Source organism: Peromyscus leucopus, chromosome 6 (genome assembly GCF_004664715.2).
Source record: "Peromyscus leucopus breed LL Stock chromosome 6, UCI_PerLeu_2.1, whole genome shotgun sequence".
NCBI lineage: Eukaryota > Metazoa > Chordata > Mammalia > Rodentia > Cricetidae > Peromyscus > Peromyscus leucopus.
Window position 1 is genome coordinate 43,820,161 of NC_051068.1, and position 24,923 is coordinate 43,845,083.

Sequence of the window (24,923 nt, forward strand, 5' to 3'; positions counted from 1 at the left end):
CTCCCTTTCCTGTAATGGTCCAAGTGTCTGGGCAACTTATAAACTCTTAACACTTAAATTTCTGCCTTTAACTTTCCAAACATTTTGGACCGAGTTTCTTCCTGGCAGGTGTTCTTGACTTACCCACCCCAGTTCTGCTGGAGCACAGTAGTCAGACAGGGAAAGAGTGGAAGTCAGGATGGAGAAAGCCAAGAGATGCTTCTGGCCAGAGCTCTGGCCAAGGGAAAGCAGGCTGGAATCCAGCCTGTGCTGTGTTTACCAAGCACACACCCAGTGTGAGACGTGTTCGTCTAAGGAAAGGGGCACCTTGACAGTCCACACAAAGGTGTCCTGTAGGCTGGTCGTGTCCTAGCAAAAAGTTCATGGGAGGAGTTTTGATTTTTTTTTTAATTGATGCATTGAAAAACCACTAAGAGAATAAAAGAATCTACATTTTGTGAAGAGCACTGTGTCATATGCAGCATGGACTGGGGAAAGGCTGGAGTGGCCTTTGTCAGAGCAGTGGGGAGACAGGTGCAGGCAAATGGGGTAAAGACATCTTTTGTTTGGTGCGGAGAGGAGGGAGTAGCTGAGATGTTAGTGCTGAGTCCAGACAGAGGGAAAGCTGGGGAGAAATAGGCTTTGGGGCAATGTCAAGACTTGCACACCATGCAATTCACTGTGAGTTGTCTACCTAGAGGCAGGTGGTCAGGAGCATCTGGTCTTCAGAAAAGTGTTCTTCCCCTCTGAAGCAGTTCTGTAGTGTCCCTTCAAGGCCACCAGTAGCCCTCCCCAAACAATGTAGAAATGTATTTTGAGAGAGCCGGAATATCTCCTCTTATTTTGTCTACACTTTGCCATTGAGCAGCCCTGTCCTCCTGGCAGTAAATCCTACTGACCCTGGAGCTAGTCTCCTAGCTCACTTCATTTAATCTAAAGAGCTTCCGGTAAACTTTGTCAACAAACTTTCTATGTCCTGGTATCTCAGTTTCCGGAATCCCTTGAGAAATTCAGGTGGACCTCTTTCCTTCTCTAAATGACCAGAATCACACAGTCAGATGTAGTCAGGCTTGGCAGTCTCTTCCCAGGTTACCTGGCATTCACCACATCCCATAGACTTCATCATCCTGGCATGGCGCAGTGCAGACCTGGAGCTGATCTGTCGCTAGGATCTCATCTCTGATCTCAGAAGCTGAAGTCTCCATGAGTGACTCTGCTACCCATGGGTGTCTTGTCTCTTGCTCTAGTAGGCAGAGCCAACGCCAATAGTTACAAGCCACACTGAGGAAGATGTTGGCTCCACTACAGGAAAAAGTGCTCAATGCTTAGTGCTGTCTGAAATGGAAACTCGTGCTGGGGAAGGAGTGAGTTATGGTTTCGTGAGGTGTGAGGTACTGCAGAACATCCCTCCATGTCCATTCTGTGGTAGAGACGGCAGGGCTGGCACGTGGAGGTAATCTGCACGGACTTGAGTTCTTGCCCATGCTACAGCCGTCCACAGATGCTCTGCCTCACTTAATCCTCATAAAGGCTCCCAAAGGAACCAGTTATAACTCCACCAGGAGAGGTTGTGATCGCACAGACAGCAAGTGTCAGAGCCAGGACCGGGACTCAGTTCCACCTCAAACTAAAGCCCTTGTTTGTTTTTTCCACAGTTCACAGGAGCATGCGAGACTGGAGCAGGGATTTCAGTCCCTTCCAGCATTGTGACTCTGTCTGAGTCTCCATGTGGCTGTGGACATCCTTGTCTGTCTTCCCTCTCTTCTTCTAGCCTCGCTGGCACTCAGATGACAGTCTGTGACTCCATACCCCCGCGGTGACCTCCAACAAGGCAGAGGCATCTGAACCTCCGGCTTTTGTTCCTTTTTCAGCTGAACACAGTCTAACCTCAGCCCCGGGCAAGGGCTTTTGTTTTGTTTTGCCGATACCCCCCAACACCACCTCGCCTCCTGATGAGGACTGCGTTAGTAGTGTAAATGATTAAGCTTTTAGTCATTTTCAGTAATGTGACTCAGCTCTTAGTAGTTCTTAAAACCGTCGTCTCTACTAAATTTCCAGGTTTTAGTTACTAGAATATTTGGCCCAAGGTCAACTTTGAGGGGCTAACTTCTAAGTTAACATTTTAAATACTAGAAATTTTAGAATACTTTAATTAAAAACTTGATGTTTTGCTGTTTTAAAAACTACAGTCTGAAGATGCATTGACTCTGCTTATTTCGAGGTAAAGTGGCTTTTGTGTGTTTTCACATGCTGTTTTCCAGACTGAAGCTGAGCTCACCAAGGAAAGAGCCCGGCATCTCATTGAGCTCCAAGAGCAAGCTCTTCTCTTTAAGGAAGAAGCTAAACTGGAACTTGACATTGAAAAAGAAAAACACCAGGAAGTAATCCGGAAGTACCAGCAAGAACAGGAGAGCCTACAGATGAAGGTCTGTTGCCACTGACCACAAACTTCACGCTCCACTCAGGCTCCCTTTCCACAACTTGACAGTCTGCTCATGGTTACCACAGCTTCGCTCTGCCTACACAGATCAATGGTTTGGTTTACCTGCTTTTTCAGAAAGGATGGTGGAGATAAATTACAAAAGCACACAGCCTGTATGCATTTTTTCTTCTGCTGATGTCAACTTACCTTTAAAACTGACAACACTGCATAGCCCATAACTAGCATGGCTACAGAGTCGAATACCAAAAGATAATGCAGTATTTTACAGAATTAAAAATGTCCTTCCTAGGTTTTAATCTTCTTAACTAAAGATATGTGTGGTGGTGTTGTGTTCCCCAAAATATTGTGCAAGGTAATAAACTTATCTAGGTCAGAGAAGAGAACAGCCACAATATTAAACATATAGGATAGGCAATGGTAGCACATGCCTTTAATCCTAGCATTCCAGAGGCAGAAATCCCTCTGGATCTCTGTGAGTTCAAGGCCACATTGGAAACAGCCAAGCATGGTGACTCACGCCTTTAATCCAAAGAAGTGAGCCTTTAATCCCAGGGAGTGATGGCAGATAGCAGAAAGGTATATAAGGCATGAAGACCAGAAACTAGAAGCTTTTGGCTGGTTAAGCTTTTAGGCTTTTGAGCAACAATTCGGCTGAGATTCATTCTGGATGAGGACTGAGAGGCTTCCAGTCTGAGTAAACAGGATCAGCTGAGGAACTGGCAAGGTGAGGAAGTTGTTGTGGCTTGTTTTGCTTCTCTGATCTTACAGCATTCACCCCAATACCTGGCCTCAGGTTTGATTTTATTAATAAGAACTTTTAAGATTCATGCTACAGGTATGTTCAATTTTAATTAATTCTAACGATTTTTGGATGAGGAAAAATACAATAAAAAGTAGTGAGTCTGTTGAAGTGCCCTACTTTGTTTGTTAGTTGTTGATTTTACTTAATTCAGAGACATCCTCCTGCCTCAGCCTCCCAAGGGTTGGGATTACAGAGGTATACCACCAAGTCAGGCAAATTATTCCTGCATTTGTAGGACTGAACTGTAGAGAGGAAAGGAAAAGGGGGAGAGAGAGGCAGAGGGCTAGAGAACGAATCAAAATTTAATCAAAAAAGCTGAAAAAGCTCAGTAAGAATCCATACTAGAGCTACTAGATGGCTCAGCAGGGAAGGGTGCTCACCACTGTGCCTTAAAAAATGAATTTAACCCCCGGGACCCACATGGTGGAAGTGGGGAACCAACTCCTGTATGATACCCTCTTACCTCCACATACACGCAGTGGAGCACATGCACCTGTACACACACATGCACACATACATATGCACACACAAATAGGTAAATGTCACTAATACATAATTTTGAAATTTTTTAAAAATCCAAGTTAGGGGTTAGAGAGATAGCTCTGCATTAAGAACACTTTTGACTGTGATTCAGATCCCAGCACCTACATGATGTCTCACAACCCCTATAACTCCAGTTCCATAGGCTCTAACCCACTCTTCTGCCTTAGGCATGCATGGTGCACGGACAGACAGACATGCAAGCAAAACACTCAGACATAAATAAATAAATAAATAAATCTGAGAAGAAAACTTTAAAAGAATCCATGTTAATAAAGCACCAGACAGCCTAAGGACCTCTGTTTGTGTGAAGACAGACATTTAGCCATTCTGGAGTTCACAGAGGACAAGGAAGACCAGCCACCAGAGCATATGACACAGTAGTGCCTGGCCCCACCCAGAATGCTCTTCAGATGTTCCTGTCTTGAAATTCTTGATGATTTCATCTTTGACTCTGTGGTGGTTTTTTGTTGTTGTTTTTTGTTTTCTCATGAATTCCTATTAATACAATGAAGTATGTGCTGGGAGCTGGAGCCTCGCTCCCCTGATGGGCTAGCCTGTCCTAGCCAGGTCCTCACGTCTTGCTGCACAGATCCTGGCATCAAAGGCTCCACTGAGTGGCCATTTCCCTCCACCCTTCACCTCATGACTGCAGTTGCCCTGAGTAGCTTGGGATTCCATGGGCAGAGGAATGTAAACAAAATGATACCATTATTTAAGAGAAGTCTAAATTCAAATTTCCTAGGAGAAATGTGATTTTTAAATGCTGACTCCCTTGTTAAAATCCAAACATATTTGTGGCTCGGTGAAGCCCCTGTCACGGGGCAGCTTGCTCTGGTTGGTTGTCAGCTCTGCTTGAGGGAGGGAAACCACTGTTGAGACCTAACGGTGACCCTCTTGGGTTAGTTGAAAATAGTAGAATATTAATTTCTGCAATGACTCATGGTGGTGAACAGATTTCTTCCAGCAGTTATTCCTTACGTAAATTTAACATTTGAAACAAATTTTCATACATACTGTTTTTTAAGCAGTGGTCCACAGAGCTCTGGGAACTCGCGTCTGTGGCGTTTCCAGAGTCTCGGTGGCGGGTTTCCTGCTGGACCATAGAGGACTTTAGAGGCGCTCTGCATGCCTGCTCTTCTGTTGTATTGGTTTTCTGTTTGTTTTCGTTTTTTAAGACAGTAGCTCACACTGGTCTGGCACTCACCATGAAGCCCTGGCTGGCCACAAAGCCATAGTAATTCTCTTGCTTTGGCTGGAATTTCAAGAGTAAGCCACCAAGCTCAACTTTCTGTTTCTTAAGAGAAAGAAAAGTCCTTTCCTTCTAAAGCCTGCGTTCTTTGAGCAGAAGGTCCCCTGAGTAGTTGTCTCGTGTTCTTATGTGAGGAGGAACAGCACATGAGGACCCTGTCCTGGTCTTCTCCAGAACGGTCATGCTGACAGGCTTAGTGGCTGCTTATCCTTCAGTTCGAGTCATTCAGATTTAATACTTACTTCTTCAGTTGTATTGAATGGTCGATTGGCAATGCTCTGTAGCCAGGCCTGGCTTCCAGAGCCCACTAAGCATGTCTCTTCCCTGCTCAGTCATCAGTGGTGGCAGATTAGCAGTAGTGGCAAAGGGATTTCATCATTGAAATTAGATACAGATCTAACCCAGGGGACTTTTTTAAAAAACATTTACTGGCACCTCACTATAGAACAATCCAGAATATCTGTGATCACAAGAAGTGGAAGAGTGCTGCTGTAGAAGACGGAGCTAATGTCTGGGGTACATCTATCCAATATATAAGAAAGAAAAAATGGCGTCAAAGGCAGACTTGCTGTTCTGATATGAGGGGCGTACAACCCGGGTGCTCTCACTGTCTCCAAACATCAGGCAGGCACTCGGAGGTCCCCGAGTCCAGCCAAGCCCTCTCCCATCTGTTTGTGGGAAACTGAGTTGCCTTTGGCAGTTCGATACAGTCACAGAGATTCAAGTATTTCCAAGGGTGCCCAAGTAGTTAATAAGATACCATTTTAGGAAAAAATAAATAAGACTGTGTTGACTTAAAAAAACATCTGAAGGCCTACATATGTCATAGAATTTGCTTTTTATCAGTTAGAAAAGCACACTGGTTTATTAGAAGAAACTTTTGTTGTTGTTGTTGTTTGAGACAGGGTTTCTCTATGTAGCTTTGCGCCTTTCCTGGAACTCACTCTGTAGCCCAGGCTGGCCTCAGACTCACAGAGATCCTTCTGCCTCTGCCTCCCGAGTGCTGGGATTAAAGGCGTGCACTGCCGCCACCATCGCCCGACTAGAAGAAACTTCTTAACAACAGGAAGATCTCCGCAGTTCCCTGGAAACAGCTGTCTGTTAACTAACATGTGATTTATCTTGCAGATCGCTGACTTAATCGCAGGCGCTACAGAAGACCTGAGGCTGGAAGTGGCCTCCCTCCAAGAAAAGCTCAGTCAAGCCCATGAGCAATACATGAAAGAGTCCGAGTCAAAGGAAAAGGAGATTGAAGACCTGAAAAGTCTGGTTGCAGAACTGGAGTGTCGCTTGAAGCAGGAAAGCGGCCACGAAGATTCGGTTTCAGAGGACTTGAAGAAGGAAGTGAAGCAGAAGGCAGACGAACTGGAAAGAGTCATGCTGGCCCAAACACAGCTGCTGCAACAGTTCAGCCAGTCCCAGGAAGAGGTAGGATGCAGATGATCCCAGTGAAGAGCACAGCCATTCAAAAAGCAGGCAGACAGACAGACAGACAGACAGACAGACACAAATGAGACAGGCAGTTTGAGGTCAGGAAGAGTCCCCCTGGCTCCATGGCATCCTGTAGTATGCAGCCATCCACTGGGACACAGCCCATCCACCAGGGGCCACACCCCTAAGGAAAACTGACTCTCTTTCCCCTAGCAGCCATCAGCTGTCAGCATTGCTTCCCAGGTAGGGGCGGGGCGCTCAGGAGCCCATCCCTGCTCCGTGATGGAGTGCTGACTGGCTTGACCCTGTGTGACTCTTGAATGGCAGCTTTAGCCTCTGAGTCCGTGAGTACAAGGGTCTGGTCGTGTCAGTGAGAACCCCTAGTCCTGCCTCTTAGACTCTTTCTACTCTCTCTTCCACCAAGTTCTGTGAGCCATGGGGCAGTGGTGTGACAGAGATGTCCCATCATGGCTGAGCCTTTTCTGTAATCAGTTCTGTGTTGCAAATGATCACTTAAAAGCTCCAAGACTAGGGGGTCTTTACGGATGACATCCTATTTGCTTTAACATTAAGTCTTTGTCAAAGAAATTTTCAGAGCATATGCTGCTTATGTTAAAAAAAATATGGACAATATAAAGATAATTGGACTTTCATGTTTTACAACTGTCAGCCTGGACTTCTGGGGCAGCTTACATGCTTGAGTCTTTGGCCGTATGTCTACACAGTTATTCAGCAGTGTTTTTAAAATTGAAGTAGACTCATTTTTATTGAGAAATTTTTATCTCTGGATTATCTATGAACTGCTAAACAGTTTAGAAATAGTATAACAATTGTAATATTTGATCCAATTTATGACAATAGAGCATATAAAGACAAATAGTTTTGAATGCTAGCTGAGAAGTAAGGTTTTTGTTGGCCTTACTGGCATCTTAATAAAGAAATAAATGGAAAATGCTACAATAATATCAGATATCAACAATAAACATGTTTTTTTTTGCTATATTCAAATTGGCAACCAAAATTGAAAGCTTATGTCAGCGTTATAAATATAAAATGAGACTACTACATAGGATCATAAAGATGAAGTATGGAATGGAGAAACTGATAAATAAGAACAATGTCCAACCTTATAAAGCAGCCATTATTTACATGTCACAAATGAGGAACCAACTAACACACTTGATAGTTTCACAGGCTCACACAATGAGGGAGCCAAGGTTCAAATTTGAATCTCTGTGGGACAAAAGTTTCTTTTCCAGAAAGAACCACTATTCCAGGAGTGATTCTGATTCTGAAGTTCAGGATAACCTCAGGCTTAGCCCACAATACCCTGTAGTCTCCTTTACTTGCTTTTACTCTAAAAGTGAACAAAAACAAAGCAAATAAACACAAAACACCAAAATAATAAATAGGATCTGGCTTGGGCTGGGGGAGGGAGGGAACCATAGGGTTGGGTGATGGTCTCATGTAGGGGGACAGCAGCTCAGGCCAGTCAGGAAAGGAACAGGAACACGCTGGAGAAACTGAGGAAGGAGCAGCACAGGTGTGTGTCTAGTGGGTCCGTGTTAGCATCCCTGGGGGAGAAGGGCGCTAAAGGAGAGGGGGGCCATGCCGCTGGACTAGCGAGTCTCGATCCCGAATAAGAAGTCACTCGGCCAGGGGACAAATAGAAAAAGGAAAAGGTCAAATTTTTTTAAAAATGTAAATTATCGTCTATATAGATGCTAGGGACTATGCTAGATAAGATTCAGTGTAATTATGAACAAAATGGTACCTGCCACTTCCTATCTTCTGGGAAATGTTAAAGAAAGTCCTGAGTGAATAATTGAATTAACCCCCAGAAGAAAGAAAGACCTACACAGAAATTTATCAGATGAAAAAAACTGAAAGGTAGAGGCACCCTCCCTTAAGAGCCTATAATTTAACACTACTTGACAAATTACCCCCAAAGCCAGTGACTTCAAACTGTAAGAATTCATTGTCTCGTTTCTTTTTGAAGGATATACTTGTTTACATTTACATGTGTCTGTGTGAGTATATGCACATAAGTGCTGGTGTGTACAAATGTGTTCACCAGTGGAAGTCACAAGAGGGTCTCAGCTGTCCTCTGTCATTCATAGCTTTATTTGAGACAGAATCGCTTCCCAAATCTGGGTTCTCAGTTTCTTAGCTAGGCCGACAAGCCCCAGCCATCCTCCTGTCTTGGCCACCCACAGAGCTGGAGTTACAGGTATGTGCAAGACACCCAGCTTATACATGGGTGCTGGGGTACAAACGCAAGTCCTCAGGGTTGTACAGAAAGCAACCCTAACCATTGAGCTATCTCTCTAGCCCCTTAGTATCTTATTTCTGTAGGTCAGGAAACTGTTGTAGTTTAGCTGGGTGTCTGTGGTTCAGGATCACCTATGAACTTGGTGTGAGGATGTCCATGAGGTAACAGTCTCAGCTAGAGGCTCAGCTGAGAGAGACTGGGCTGCCGCCTTGCTCGAATGAGCAGTTATATTAACAGGTTAATAGTCTCATGAGCTGTTAATGGAGAACCTGTGGCTGTTGGCCAGAGGCATCCATCGCTCAATTCCATGCCGCATGGGCCTCTTCAGAAAAGAGCTCACACTGTCTGCTGGCTTCCCTCAGGACAAGTAGAGAAAGGATGCCAAGATATAATCTAAGACAGAAGCCACAGTCCTTAGGTAACCTAAAAGTGACGTCTCACAGCTTTCTTTATATTCTCTTCATTCCAAATGAGCCAGTAAGTCCAACCTGCATGCAAGGTAAGACATCAAGATGTGATTATTAGGAAAGTGGGGTCCTGAGGCTGTCAACAGCTTCTGTATTTGTTACTTTTCTACTGCTGTGATAAAATACCAGGACCAAAGCAGTTTATAAAGGAAAAAGTTTAGTTGTGCTTATACTTCCAGAGGGTTAGAGTTTATGATGGTGGAGCAAGGGCATGGAGCTGAATGGCTGGAGCAGCAGCTGTAGGCTCAGCTCTTGATTCAGAAGCAAGAGGCAAAAAGAGGCACTTGAGAATGGGGCCAGTCTTTTGAAACCTAAAAGCCTGCCCCCAGTGACATATCTTCTTCAACTAGACCACACCTCCTAATCCTTCTCAAACAGTTCCACCAACTAGAAACCAAGTATTCAAATATATGAGTCTACACTTATATCTTCTAACCCCACCCTCTAGAAGTGATGTTAGCAAAACTAAAAGTGAAGAGTGGATTTATTTATAGATAAGAGAGCTAAGTAGAACTCATCTCATCTTGCTCCTAGTTGTGAAAGGAAGTCACTTTTAAGACTGGTTTCATTTTTTAAAATGTGGACTTCTGTTACTGGAGAGATCACTCAGCAGTGAAGAGCAATTGTTGTTCTTCCAGATGACCTGGGTCAATTCCCAGAACCCAAATGCCAGCTCACAACTGTCTATAACTCCAGTTCCAGGAGATCTGATGCCTCTTTTGACCCCTCCAAGGACTCTTACTCACACACAGGGTACAAACATACATTCAGTCACACACACACACACACACACACACGTAAAATAAAATATTTAAAAACAAAACAAAATATGAAATTCTGAAAGATAGCAAGATATTAGGTTAGTATGTGCATAGTAATGAATCATTACTAGAGGGGAGAAAGTATTGTTCATAAAACAAAGCTAATGAAAAATATGTGGGGGGGGCATTTTCCTTTCATGGGAGGGACAAGTAGACTGAGTTTTTCCATCAGAAGTTACCAAAATATCACCTCAAGTTAAATAATGAGAACTGAAGTATAAGTAAATAACTGAGGTTGTTTCTCTGGTTAAACAAGCCAATGTCCAAAATATGCTTATAAAATAGGAAATGAGCCAATGAAAGTGACAGGATTTATGAGCAGAAAGAATGTGAGCTATAAATAAAGTCATATAAAATGAAAAGTTCTGTGTGTTTTTAACCATGTTCTGTAAATACTTTAAGTTCCTCAGATTCTGGAGAATTTAAAGCTGTAATTACTTGGAGAAAAAAACTCCCATTAGAATGAAGATAAATTAGTGTTCTCCCAAGGAAGCTAATTAAGGGGAGGAAAGTTCTATTCTCTTTCAAGAGGCCAAAGAGTGAGTGGAATTTTTTTTAACTGTAGAAAGGGTAAGAAGGAGGCTGAAGCCTCTGAAAGGCAGACTGGGCCTTCCTCAGTGTAGTGCCTGAGGAAGTGATAACAATAACATAAGACAGAACAGTGAGAAGGTGCAGTAACTCAGAAGACAGAGAATGAAAACAGAACTACTGGAAATGTAAATATGAACAAGACTCCAAAAATTCTTATTGGGGAAAAGACACACATATTAAAAACTGGAACACTGGAAACAGAAGAGAGTAGGAAGTTAATGTTAGCAAGTAACACATTGTTATTAAAGCCAAAGTCAAACAGGTCGTGTATTTTTGGGACCAGTGGTCTGCTCATGTGAGTTCCACATGAGATCTGTCAAGATAGCATGGCCCAGTGTAAGAGCCTCGTTATGATCTTGTGATTTAGAGGAAGAGTATAATTTTTAAAAAGTACGTCCAAAGGAAATAGAGAGTTCAATCTTTTTGTTGTTTTAAGACTATAGACAATCAAGGAGGAGGAGCAGAAGTTTCCAATTCTGCAGTTCTTGTAGCCCATCTATCGGTAGTTAAAAATGTTCAAAACTAGGAGGCAGAGCTCTTAGTTAAACATGGAATGGAGTGAGTGAGCTTTTCTTTACTTCACTGCACTGCCATGAAATTGTCAGAAGTAAAAGTGAATAAATCCATGAGGACAAGGAAACAAGGGAAGAGTTGACACCTGATGAAAAAGACAAAATTTTGGAAAATGAAAAGCAAATGCCTGAGAGATAATAGATTTGGCAAAGTATGAAATATTGAAACCTAGTACCTATTGTGGGTGACGGGATCCCAAAAGAGAAACCTAATTACATGGTACAATATGGGAGGCTAGGGACTGGGGAGATGGCTCAGTGGTTAAGAGTACTGATTGCTCTTCCAAAGGACCCAGGTTCAATTCCCAGCACCCACATGGCAGTTCACAACTGTCTGTATCTCCAGTTCCACAGGATCTGACATCCTCATACAGACATATATGTAGGCAAAACCCCAATGTACGTTAAATGCACAATATGGGAGGCTGAGGAAAGGTAGACACAAATCACTCCCCAAGAAGGGATGCAAGACTAGAGGTGATCAAAACCGGGATAGATTCTCAAGGACCCACTGTTCCCCAGGATCACTACCCACCTGCCTAGAAAGAAAACCTCATTCTAAATTGAATGAGAAAGACACCGTATGAGAAATCAGAGCATGGGATAGAAGAGCAGGAGTGAAGGTCTATATAGCAAATGGGAAACATCCCAGTCCTCATCACAAACTCCTTTCCCAGAGAGCAGACAACAGGTTTGTATGTAAGTAACCAAGAAGTTAGAAGAACCCTGTCTTATGAAATGATCTACCTCAGAAGAAAAGACCCATGTATACTGGCCATCAGAGTATCCAAGACAGTTAGTGACTGTATCCATGTCCAGTCTACTTACCCAGAAGTATGCTAGCCAATACCCCTATCCAGACAGACATGTGTCATTTGGGGAACTCAGTTTTAAACAAACAGCCAAAGACCACATAATATTTTAGGACTGTATTTAATATAAGGGACAGCAACCAGAAACAAGTGAATTCATGATTAGCCCAACCAGATTCAGTCACCAAATGTGTTGACTTGCAGTGTTTTTCTTTTCAGAGCATTCAAATGTCAAAATTGCTGCTGAAGGATTGTTGATTTGTATTTGCATCCACACACCTGTTTTTATTGTTAGGCACTTTGCCTTTTCATCCTGTGTTTGCTTTTGCTTAAAAAATGAGAAAGAAAGTTCAAGTCACTGCTGTGTGCTGTGCCTCAGGACACGGCAGGGAAGAGGCACAGAGAATTTGTCTCCAAGCTATCAGCAGAGTGGTGACCTTTGAGCAGGAGGAACTGAGGAGGGATCTTATGGAACTTCCTAAAATATTGGGATTATGAATGACTTTAAACCTTTTGATATCTAAAATTATTTCCAAGTACCAAATCTGCTTCAAAAAAATTATGTAGGAATGTTTGATAAAACTTTTTGGTGATGATGGATCTATATAAACTATAAGATGGAATTTTATGCATACATAAATTTGCAAGCACAAATAGCTTATTTTCCAAGGGGATTTCCTTACTTTGGAAGTATGTGTTTACTTCAAATGCATATATAATTGATATAGAGAAAATGGCATGCTCCTCTCTGGTAATTCTGTATAGGAGAATGAGAAACTCAAGGCCAGTTAGTAAAATTATCAAAAAGTGATCCTCAACCTTGACACATCATGAAAATGTATTTTTAATTTATTCATTTTACATCCCTGTTACAGTTTCCTTCCCCTCCTCTCCTTGTAGTCGCTACCCCCCCCCACCACACACACACACACACACACACACACACTCCAATCCACTCCTCCTCTGTTTCTGTTTAGCAAAGAGCAGGTCTCCCATGAGAGCCACAAAACATGGCACATCAAGTTACAGGTAAAACTAAGCACATCCCCTTGTATTAAAGCTGGGCGTGGTGACCCAGTATACGGAGTAGGGTCTCAAAAGCCAGTACAAGAGTGGAAATAGTCCCTACTCCCACTATTAGGAGTCCCAAAGAGGACCAAGCTACACAACTGTAACATATACACAGAGTGCCTAGGTCAGTCACCGGTAGCACAAACAACACTAAGATCAACACTTAATAAATGGGACCTCATGAAACTGAAAAGTTTCTGGAAGGCAAAGGACACCATCAACAGGCCAAAGCAGCAGCCTACAGAATGGGAAAAGATCTTTACCAACCCCACATCCAACAGAGGGCTGGCTCCCAAATATATATAAAGAACTCAGGAAACTAGACATCAACAAACCAAATAATGCAATTTTAAAGATGGGGTACAGATCTAAATAGAGAATTCTCAACAGAAGACTCTCAGTTGAAGGGGATGATCAATATCTTTAGCTATCAGGGAAATGCGAATCAAAAGGACACATCGTAAAATTGCAGCATCAGTTTCTCTTTCAAAGAATAAAGCTTTCAAGGGTCATGCTTAGGCTTGGCTTCCTGAAAGCAGGACAGAGAACTGAGAGCCCGCGAATTTGGCGGAGGAACATGGGTAGACATGGGCTCTGCCAGGGAGTCTCTACTCGTGAAGAGGGCAGGAAGTATCAGTGACAGTGACAAATTGGGAAGAAATATGGAGGCATTGCTTTCTTGTACGTCACTAATGGTGACAAGATATTAAAGTTTGATTGTTGACTTAGAAGAGAAAATCCTAAATAATGTGTGTCTTTCAACTCTCCTCCCTCATCTTGAAAACTTGGTTCTGAAGGCCATTATTCTGAGGGATTTTGCCATTTCTATGGCTTTTATTCTGATAAGCCTACCATAGTTGGCTTTATTGTGCTTGGAAGCATTAGTAAATAATTTTAATGCAATCTGACTGAAAATCCATCTTCTTTCCTAAAATTGTATTTAGTTTCTCATTCCTATTTTATCAAAAGGCCATGTTCTCTGTTTTTCTGTAGTGTTTTCAGCTGAACAGACTAGCTGCATGGGAGCTGGACACATCTTTTACTAACCTGTATGCATCTTCTTAGTTTCCACAGAACTTCCTTTTACCTCAGTTGCGCCACCACCACCCCCCCAAGCTGGCTGGTCACCCACTTTCCTGGGTTATTACTGGTTAGAGGCAGTGGAAATGGTGTCATCTATCATTTCGTGACTGGTCAGGGCCTCATTAGTGTAAAACATGAACCATGCCATCTGTGTTTACTCTTCAGTGAAGACTTCTTTCCTGGCATACCTCCTCCCCCTCTCCCCAATTATGCCAAATACAGCTGATTCTGAACCACCACAAACGGGGTTCTCACCTTCAGAATGATCAGGTCACTCAGCAAACCTTCTCTTGCTTCTTCTCTGTGTTTAGAACTGAAAACACTCATATCTCAAAAAGTGGGGAATTGGCCACTTCTAATATTAGAAAGTTAAAGTAGATAGTGAGATCATTTACACTTTCAATTTTATACTTACCTGCTCTGTGGGAGTACAGTTAAGCAATTCTTTAAGTGCAGTTGAAGCAGCCTTCATCTGAGAGTTTTGAGGCAGCTGTAGACAGTGCTCAACACCAGTGGGTGGGCTTTGGGCCCAGGAGCAGTAACTCTTCCTTTCCTGGGCCACACTAACCCTCCATGAGAACGCTGAGGCCCTCTTACCCTCCATCCCCATCCTTGCCCCCTGCTCGCTGTACAGTGTCTTTCACAAAGCTGGCAGAGAGAGCTTCATTTCATGCCAATGTGATGGTGCCAGTGCCCTGCTTGAAATATCTTCCCATGATCCAGCTGGCCCTCTGAGAGCCAAGTAAGAACTCCAACAATAACAGGTTGCCAAAGTTCTCCTCATCTAACTTGTTCAGTTCTTTCTGCCTCAATGCGAGTTTCTTCTTGATTTACAAGCTGAGTCTTCCAGCAGCCATGTTCTGTGCCCGGATGTGTCTGTCCTGCTGCTGCCTCTGCTTGGAAGCCCCCACTTTCCCTTCTTTACTTGGTGCATGCCCGCCATTTCATCTTGACTTCCAGTTCCATCGCAGTCCAGTGATAGTCCTTTACCATGTTATGGTGAAAGGTGGCCCAAGAGAATTTTATCTTGTAGAGGACAGCAGCTTTGTTGATCATTGTCATGTTTACTATTAATTTTCAGCCCCAGCAAGCATATTCTATCTTATATATTTTCTCATGTCATTCAGTAAAAATACATATTAAAAGTCGGCAACAGCCCAGCATAGTAGAGCATGCCTTTAATCTCAGAACTTGGGAGGCAGAGGCAGGAGGATCTCTGTGAGATGGAGGCCAGCCTGGTCTACAGAGTGAGTTCCAGGTCAGCCAGAGCTGCATAGTGAGACCCTGTCCCCAAAGCAAAACAAAGAAAAAGAATGTGCACAGCCCACACTTCTTGCCTAATTGCTGAAAACAAAATAACCGTAGGCCATGATTGTTTTCACATACGATGGAATTTTCCACTAATGTGTCTACTGACTCTAGTCATATCCACATGTTCCTTCCTTGTGCTGACACACTCCACTCCTGAAATAGCAGCGTCCTAAACTTTCAAATGTTCTGTTTCCATATTTTACACTATGACTGAATAAATTATAACACCTAAACTACTTGTGAACAAAATTGTGTTGTAGTGTCAATTTAGGGGAAATAGTTGTGATGTCAGCAGAGAAAATGAAGGTATTAGGATATCCACCTAAGAAATCATAGTGGTTTGGGCCCAGACAAAAGTCCCAACTGTGGATCCTGTTTTCAGTTCAGAGGTCCTCCTGGTCTGGGAAATAATAAAAAGAGAATTAATCCTTTGTTCTGAAAGCCAGCAGCCTTGAAGGATGAGTTGCAGGGTGGTTGGCCGCACACTGAGACAGTCGGCAGCCCTCTCCCTGCCCCCACTCACAGAGCTCCTCCGGCTGGACTGTATCCAGGAGGAGGCGGAGTGTGCAGTCCAAGAACTCCATGGCTGCTTCAGCCCTCGCTGGCCAGCACACACACAGCCCGGAGTCTGCTGGCACCCTGCTCCAGCTGCACCTGCTCTTGGGGATGGCTTTCCCTTTGCTCTACCTTTCTATCCTCCTCGTCACCTGCCTGAAACCAGTTTCTAAGGACTTGCCTTGGGTGTGTTTTCTGTAGAGTATTACTTTCTTGGGAGCTCAAATTCAAGTTTAGTGGACTGACTGAATTTTATTTTCTTTAATGAGAGCTCCCGTCACCACCTCATCACTTTCTCTTTTCATATTAGTGCACCTGCCCTTTGGACCCCTGATTTGTTTGCCTCATTGTTCATTGCTATCCATAGTTTCTTTTTTTTTAATAGTATTTTTATTTTATAATTAACTTAATTTCACATATCAGCCACGGATTCCCCCGTCCTCCCTCCTCCCACCCCCTAGCCCTCCCCTCCCCAATCCACCCCCCACTCCCACCTCCTCCAAGGCAAGGTCTCCCTTAGAGAGTCAGCCCAGCCTGGTAGACTCAGCCAAGGCAGGTCCAGTCCCCTCCTCCCTACACCAAGACTGAGCAAAGTGTCTCAGCATAGAACCCAGGCTCAAAAAAGTCAGCCCATGCACCAAGGACAGGTCCTGGCTCCACTGCCTGGGGGCCTCCCAAACAGTTCAAGCTAATCAACTGTCTCACTTATCCAGAGGGCCTGGCCCTGTTCCAGTTGGGGGTTCCTCCGCCATTGGTTCACAGTTCATGTGCTTCCACTAGTTTGGCTTTTTGTCCCTGTGCTTCCTCCAACCTTGGTCTCAACATCTCTCGTTCATACAGTCTCTCCTCTTTCTCACCGATTAGACTCCTGGAGCTCCACCTGAGGCTCGGCCGTGGATCTCTGCATCTGCTTCCATCAGACACTGGATGAGAGTTCTATCATGACAGCCAGGGTGTTCAGCTATCTAATTACCAGAGCAGGTCAGCTCAGGCACTCTCTCGACCATTGCTAGTAGTCTGCAATGGAGGTTATCTTTGTGGATTTTTGGAGAGCCCTCTAGCACTCTGCTTCTTCCTATTCCCCTGGAGTCTTCATTCATTATGGTATCTCCCTCTCCATTCTCCCACACTGCTCCTGATCTAGCTGGGACCTCCCTCTCCCCTAAACTCTCTTTCCCCTGACCCTTGCCCTCCATTAACACACACACACACACACACACACACACACACACACACACACACACCACACACACGCACGAGTTTGCTCATGTAGATCTCATCGTCTATTTCTCTGTCGCTGGGCGATCCCTGTGTCTTTCTTAGGTTCCTCTTTACTAGGTGGCCTCCCTGGAGTTGTGAGTTGCAATGTGGTTATTTTTTGCTTTACATTTAGTATCCACTTATGAGTGAGTACATACCATGTTTGTCTTTCTGAGTCTGAGTTACCTCACTCAGGATGATTTTTTTTTTCTAGTTCCATCCATTTGCCTGCAAACTTCATGATGTCATTGTTTTTCTCTGCTGAGTAGTACTCCATTATGTATATGTACCCCATTTTGTTTATCCATTCTTCAGTTGAAGGGCATCTAGGTTGTTTCCAGGTTCTGGCTATTACAAATAATGCTGCTATGAACATAGTTGAGCATGTGCCCTTGTGGTATGATTGAGCATTCCTTGGTATATGCCCAAGAGTCGAATAGCTGGGTCTTGAGGGAGGTTGATTCCCAATTTTCTAAGAAAGCACCATATTGATTTCCAAAGTGGCTGTACAAGCTTGCATTCCCACTAGCAGTGGAAGAGAGTTCCCTTGCTCCACATCCTCTCCAACATAAGCTGTCTTCAGTGTTTTTTATCTTAGCTATTCTGATGGGTGTAAGATGGTAGGTATCTCAGAGTCATTTTGATTTGCATGTCCCTGATGATTAGAGATGTTGAACAATTCCTTGAATGTCTTTCAGCCATTTGAGCTTCTTCATTTGAGAATTCTCTTTTTAGCTCTATAGTCCATTTTTTAATTGGACTGTTGGTCGTTTTGATGTCTAATTTCTTGAGTTCTTTATATATTCTGAATATCAGCCCTCTGTCAGATGTGGGGTTGGTAAAGATCTTTTCCCATTCTGTAGGCTGTCATTTTGTCTTATTGACCATGTCCTTTGCCCTACAAAAGCTTCTCAGTTTCAAGAGGTTCCATTTATTAATTGTTTCTCTCAGTGTCTGTGCTACTGGTGTATATTTAGGAAGTGATCTCTGGTACCAGTGTGTTCAAGACTGCTTCCTATTTTCTCTTCTATCAGGTTCAGAGTAACTGGATCTATGTTGAGGTCTTTGATCCAGTGGGACTTAAGTTTTGTGCACGGTGACAGATATGGATCTGTTTGCAGTCTTCTACATGTTGACATCCAGTTATGCCAGCACCATTTCTTGAAGATGCTTTCTTTTTTCCACTGTACAGTTTTGGCTTCTTTGTCAAAAATCATATGTTCATAGGTGTGTGGATTAATGTCAGGGTCTTCAGTTCGGTTCCATTGGTCCACATGTCAGTTTTTATGCCAGTACCAAGCTGGTTTTATTACTGTAGCTCTATATTAGAGTTTGAAGTCAGGGATCATGGCTAGCCATAGTTTCTTATGTTTCAAGAAAACTGACTCCTTCTCAAAGTTTTCTGAAGCAGGGGTATTTCATACTAATTAATTGAAAACATTTAAATTTGATTACTTCTACACATTTTGCTAGCTTACTGTATATATAGATAAGTAGTGTGTATAGATATTACTGTATATATAGATAAATATTGTAAATAGATAATGTAGTGAGATCTTTCTTTTTAAAAGAAAGGTTAGATTAATAGAGTTTAGAATTCTTGGGAAAATCAGGTGAAAATGTCTTACCAAGTTTTCAGCACCTCGATGTCCTAGACGTGAAACGGCCCATGTATGCCTGCCATAACGAAGGAGACTCCGCACACAGGCACAGGGCTAGGAGGTGGCAGAGCTCTACCACTCCCGGGCTGCATGGCTCTCAGCAAGTTATGTAACCAACCCTCACTACTGTGTCTTCTTTTGGTAAACATATGAAGAGCGGTAAATGCGATGGCCCTCACCAGCACCTTATTAATCTTCCTTGTACACAGCTTGATACTTTCCCAACCCCGACTTCCAACCAGTACACAGGTAGAGTTGGTGAGATCCAGATGACAAAACCACACATGTCAGTAGTTTCCAATTCCTCTAAAACGAAAAACAAGCAGAAGCAAATACTTGACCAATGGCTTTAAAAAATACATGTGAATGGGGATCATGTGTGTATGGCCTATAAATATAAATGAGGACCTTTGACCCAGATATTCTAATGGCTTTAATAAAAATTACTATGTTAATCTGGAATTATTCCATAGTCTTTTTGTTGGTGGTGGTTTTGGTTTTTTGAGACAGGGTCTCTCTATGTAGTCCTGGCTGTCCTCGAACTCACAAAGGCTGCCTGCCTCTGCCTCCCTAGTGCTGAGATTAAAGGAGTGTGTCACTATACTCAGCCCATATTATATTTTAATTACCAGATTTGTAAATTAGTTAAGTTCTTCCCATAATCATGAGAAACTCAATAGGAAGATGCAACCTAGCCTGATGATTTCTTACTTAATTCCACTAATGGCAAGTTAGTCAGTAAACCCTTAGGGAGGATGTTTTCCACTAAGAGTCCGACTTGGAAATGCCTTGGCTATTTTTATAAGCTAACTTGACTGGTAATTCCTAGAGCACAATAACTTCAAGTCTGTTTGTTTTTAAGGCACCACTTTGAATCTTTGAATGACTGACTTTTCATCGTGTGTGTGTGTGTGTGTGTGTGTGTGTGTGTGTGTGTGTGTGTGTGTATGTGTGTGTGTCAGAAGTTGATGTTGGATGTCTTCCTTCATCACTCTATACCCTATTTTTTGAGACAGGGTCTCATTGAACCTGGATGTCACCAGTTCAGGGAGACCAGCTGGTCCTAACGCCCCTAGCAATCCTCCTGTCTTCATTTTCTCAGCACTAGAATTCATGAAATGCTTTGCCACCCCTGACTTTTTTTTATGGGTGCTAGGGAATTGAGTTCAAGTCCTTATGATTGCATGGCAACCACATAGTGACAGAACCATCTCCCTAGCAACCTCCACACACACACACACACACACACACACACACACACACACACACACCCCGTTTGCAGACCCGTTGGTCTGCAATGTCAGGGGTTGCAACAGTATTCTTGAAGAGACCTGAACAAACACCTCTTCACCTTAGATAGGCCACCAATGACAGATCAAATGAACAGTTCCATTCAAACCCAGCTTGCTGGGTTCTATTGGGCTTACTTACAGGAACATGGGTGTGGTATTGTTAGCAGGACCATAGGTAACCCCGAAAGAGCTGCATCTTCAAAAAGTTCTACTCCAGGGTGGGTGACAACTTCCCAAAAGCTTCATACATGGAATGAATACATACACACATACAGACATACAGATACACACACACAGACACACACACACACACAGACACACAGACACACACGATGAAAAGTCGGTCATTCAAAGTTAATCTTCTACCTACTGTATACTCCAGCACGTCCTGAGCCCATGGGCATTTGGAGCAGAATTATTTACAGCTGATGGGGTGAGAGGGAGACAAGAGGGAGTGGATGGAATCTCAGGTGAGCATTTTAATGACCCTCCCTTACCCCCTCCTCCTATGAGGAAATGTCGATATGCCCTCCTTTGTTAGGGTCTAGTGTGGGTCATCACAGTTGCTCTGATTAAGATGCTATATTATACCTGAGGATGGTATTTTGCAATATCTGGACATTGGAAAGATCCAAAACCTAACGTTTACTATGGCTTTTGAGGGAATTGAAATGACTCCATATGTGAAAATGGAGAATTCCTCAGCTAAAGAAAAACACAGACTCTCAGACTTTGACAGAGCCTTAATGATATCTAATCTAATCGCATGTAAAGCTTACATCTGTTTCAATATATCCCTACTGTGTGAGATTCCAGATTGTTCTATCAAAAAGTCTATCCATATTAAAAATCCATAGCATCCACTCTTGGGGTCAGATTCCATTAGATACATAGAAGTCGTTCTGTTCAACCTAATGAGGCTGCAAACTTCTTCAGTAAGAGGCTGTGCTATATTGTTTGGACACTGAGGATCCCACCAGCCCGTGTGTGGAACGGTTGCCCGAGATGGTGCTGTGGGAAGTGTGGGGGCCTTTGAGATGTTGGCCTTGTGGGGAGACCTTGTGGGGAGACCTGGAGGGTGTGATGGAAGCAGATGGGGGGATCCTGGCAGGCCTTCCCGCTCTGTCTATTGACTGGCTACACCATCCACTGCTGCTGTGGGGTGCCACCCTCTCCAGGACTCAACCCAAAGGGACTGTTTGACCTTGTTACTTCCAGAACCAATGAGCCAAAATAAATGCATTCTCCTTAAAGTTAATGCCTCAGACCGTCTTCACAGTATGCTGATGCTGACTAATACAGGCTGTCCATCACAGCTTACAGTACCTTGATGAGAGGTTTCTGCTGGAATTAAAAGAAGAACACGTTCTTTATTGGGGGAGATTATCCTGTATAATGACACATGATCTGTATATTTAAGTTCTATTGAAAGCATCTGATAAATAACGAATATTACTGTTTAAATGCTGTGGCTGCTGTATTATATTCTTTTCAATCTTATAATTATACCAGTTTGCTTCATGCATTGGCCTATACCTTCATTATAAAATAACATGTGATGACTTTACAGATATTATTTAGTGGGTATCAGAACATACTGTCTGAGACATGAGGCAAGAAAGTTGGAATCCCGCTGATGTAAGCATTAGCAGGCCTCGATTTTTGCCCCAATCCGACCGCATCATCTACGGAACCCTGAGCAGGTCATTCCACTTCACTTACAAATGGCAAGGGTTGAACTAAACGTTCTGTTAGCATTCTGTCCACCCTCACACACCATTTTTCACTTCTCTGTCTCGTGTGGCCGGGGTATTAAAGAGACAGAGAATACAGCCTCCGACCTTCAGCTCAGTTCTGATTTAAATTGTCAGTCTCCGCTTACATAAACTGTTTAAAGCCAGGGGTGCTTTTTCCTCGTCTCTTTTCAGAACACTTTTCTCCAGGAAACAGTGCGCAGAGAGTGTGAAGAACGCTTTGAACTGACAGAGGCTTTGAGTCAAGCCAGAGAACAGCTCCTGGAGCTCAGGAGGAGTGGAGGAAGCTTACCGTGTTCCCTCAACAAGGGCACCCTAACCTACCCTGCCACGGCAGTCAGTAATCACCGCGAGCGAAGCAGCGTGAGGCAGAACTGTGGACGAGGCACCAACACGACCAGCCTGCATGGACTGCCAAAGCCCGCTGCTTCCCTAACCCCGGATAAGCTCAAGAAGGTCATCAGCGCCGGACTGCCCACCCTTCCCCAGACATATCCTCCCAAGGGCCGAGCGTCTTCGGTAAACGAGACCAGGCAGAGGTTGACTGCCATCCTGAGCCGGAGGCTGAGTCAGCAGTGATGACCTGAGTCAGGAGCCAGTTCAGCCCACGGTGTACACACCCTTCACAGCTTGCCGGAGACTCACTGTAGCCGGGTGCCCAGAAACACATGTCTGCAGATATATTTAACGAGGAATGTAAAAAGCTAGGGACTGTGGAGCAATATTTTTCAAAGGGCCTTGGAAATTGCAACAGATAATGAAGTTGGTATTCCAGAGGGCTGATTTCTATTTTCATGTCTATCTCGTATGCCCTGCGAGCCTGGCCTTTGAGGCTTCACACCCCAGCGGATTTTTCTTTCTCCCTCCCTCCCTTCCTGCCTTTCATCCTCCCCCTCCCCTTCCTGCTTTCTTTCCGTAGCAAGCAGATCATCTCCACAAAAAGTAGATTATATTGGTTTTATTGGCATTTGTTCATTTGTTTATTGAACTAAATGGGATGTGGTAAGTATACCAAATGGAAAAAGAAAGTCCTTAGCTAATTTCCAAAGTACATACTTCAAAAACTCGCAGAGCTAGTTAATAATCACCATCAGATGCTCCTTTCCCTCAGCCTACCTGGTTGTCTGAGTGCTTTGTAGGCTGGGTCAGAAGTAATGATAGACAGCCTTGTAGAAGACCTACCGAGACCCTGGGGACCTACAAAATTATGGTGGCTCCCATTCATTCTCAGATTTGGTCTGATTCTCAGATTATGAACATTGTTTCAGAAAACAGAAGACATGACCGTGAAAATATTTCTTGGTGGATATTTTCTGCATTGAATGATTTCTGGCACACAGCTGAGTTCTGTTGGACTTAAATTCTCCAGCCGTTGGGAAGAGAACTAATACAAGATTGCTTAGTAAAAAGAACGTAAGGCTAATTTGGATTCAAAATTGATTACCCTTGGAAATGGGTAACTGATTACAGTTTCTATTCTCGGGGTGAGACTGTAAAAGAAGATCTGCTATTTAAAGCTATCTTAAAGCCACCAACTCCTGTTAGCTGTTCCTACCTCAGGCTAGTGCTCATCTGTCTTTTCTCCAGCTGATCCTTGTCTTTATGTTTCTGGGGGGTAAAAAGCCGGATCAATTCCTCCACCTGCTGTCTCATGGGCATTCAGCCTTCCCCTTCTCATAGGGAACACATGTGACTAAAACACACTAAATTGCCCGTTTTGCTGCAGTATTGATGAGGGAAACCATAGGTACCTGGCATCCTTACCACTGCATAAAAGAGTAACGTGACTAAACAAAATCTTCCTAAGGCTTACTAGAGTGTTTTAACTTTAAGATAATTCCACGTTAGGTGCCCTGATTTCCTGACTACTTGAGGTAGGAGTCTTTGTGTTAAGGATTAGGATACTTCCTGTTTTACAGAGGTTGCCATTCTGCATAATGACATTTGACAAGAGCGCACAGCGCCACGTAAGAGTGGCTGGAGGGTGGACTGTAAAGCCACCCTCACATCTCTATAGAAGTAGGCCAAGAGCATGTGGCCTGACTCAGGGAGTATACTTAGAGACAGAAGTTGAACCAGGACCCTGTCACTTAATCCTGGTCTTTCCAGCCCTAAGGGCTTCCCAAGCCTCCATCATGAATGTTGTTAGCCGCACCCACACTAGAGTTAATTAATATTTGTCCTTTTTAAAGCGCACTCACTTTTCAAACTTGAGTCTGTATAAGAAGGAGAGCCAAGCCGGGCGTTGGTGGCGCACGCCTTTAATCCCAGCACTCGGGAGGCAGAGCCAGGCGGATCTCTGTGAGTTCGAGGTCAGCCTGGGCTACCAAGTGAGTTCAAGGAAAGGCGCAAAGCTACACAGAGAAACCCTGTCTCGAAAAAAAAAAAAAAAAAAAAAAGAAGGAGAGCCAATTCAGGGAAGAAGAACTATAAAGTGACAGATGCCCTTGGCTAATTATGTTGTTTCTAGTAAATGGTAATACAAATGTGTATCTGTCAAAATAAGAAACATTAATGGTGCTCCCCTTCCTTGACATCATCCTGTATAATGCAGCAGGGACCAGTGCACTAGGTCTCCTGTTTCTGGACTTTGTTTGCATGCTGAATTATAAAAACCTGTGACATAAGGTAGACGGTAAAGCGAGCAAAGGCCCAGAACATCTTGGGCAGCAATCTCTACCATCAGGTGAGACATGCTTTTTCACTGTTTTGCAATTTCAGCTCCCCTTGCGGGAGCCATAGGCATACAATGAGTTTCTTATTTTTACTATGAATGCAGGTCAATAAGGAAAGTCACACGTAAGCCTTTCTAAACGGATATAAAGACTACCATTGCAAAACCTGGTTTCTTAGTTTGTTGATACAGTCTTGTTTTACAATGAATGTCTGTAAGTCAGAATGGAACCATTGTCTGTCATAAAGTTGTGTTGTATACTACAGAGGTATCAGAGAGG

At 43.5% G+C, this 24,923-nt stretch overlaps 1 protein-coding gene across 3 annotated transcripts in view; it reads left to right on the forward strand.

Moving 5' to 3' along the window:
- Nucleotides 1-24,255, forward strand: part of Lekr1 (leucine, glutamate and lysine rich 1) — a 186,615-nt gene extending 162,360 nt beyond the window's left edge. For all 3 annotated transcript variants that reach the window (XM_037206641.1, XM_028888675.2, XM_028888676.2), the window contains 3 exons: nucleotides 2,241-2,405; nucleotides 6,145-6,444; nucleotides 22,144-24,255. In XM_037206641.1, coding sequence (XP_037062536.1) covers nucleotides 2,241-2,405; nucleotides 6,145-6,444; nucleotides 22,144-22,548 — 870 coding nt within the window. In that variant the 3' untranslated portion in view covers nucleotides 22,549-24,255. The remainder of the gene's footprint in view (nucleotides 1-2,240; nucleotides 2,406-6,144; nucleotides 6,445-22,143) is intronic.
- The last annotated feature ends 668 nt before the right edge of the window (nucleotides 24,256-24,923 follow it).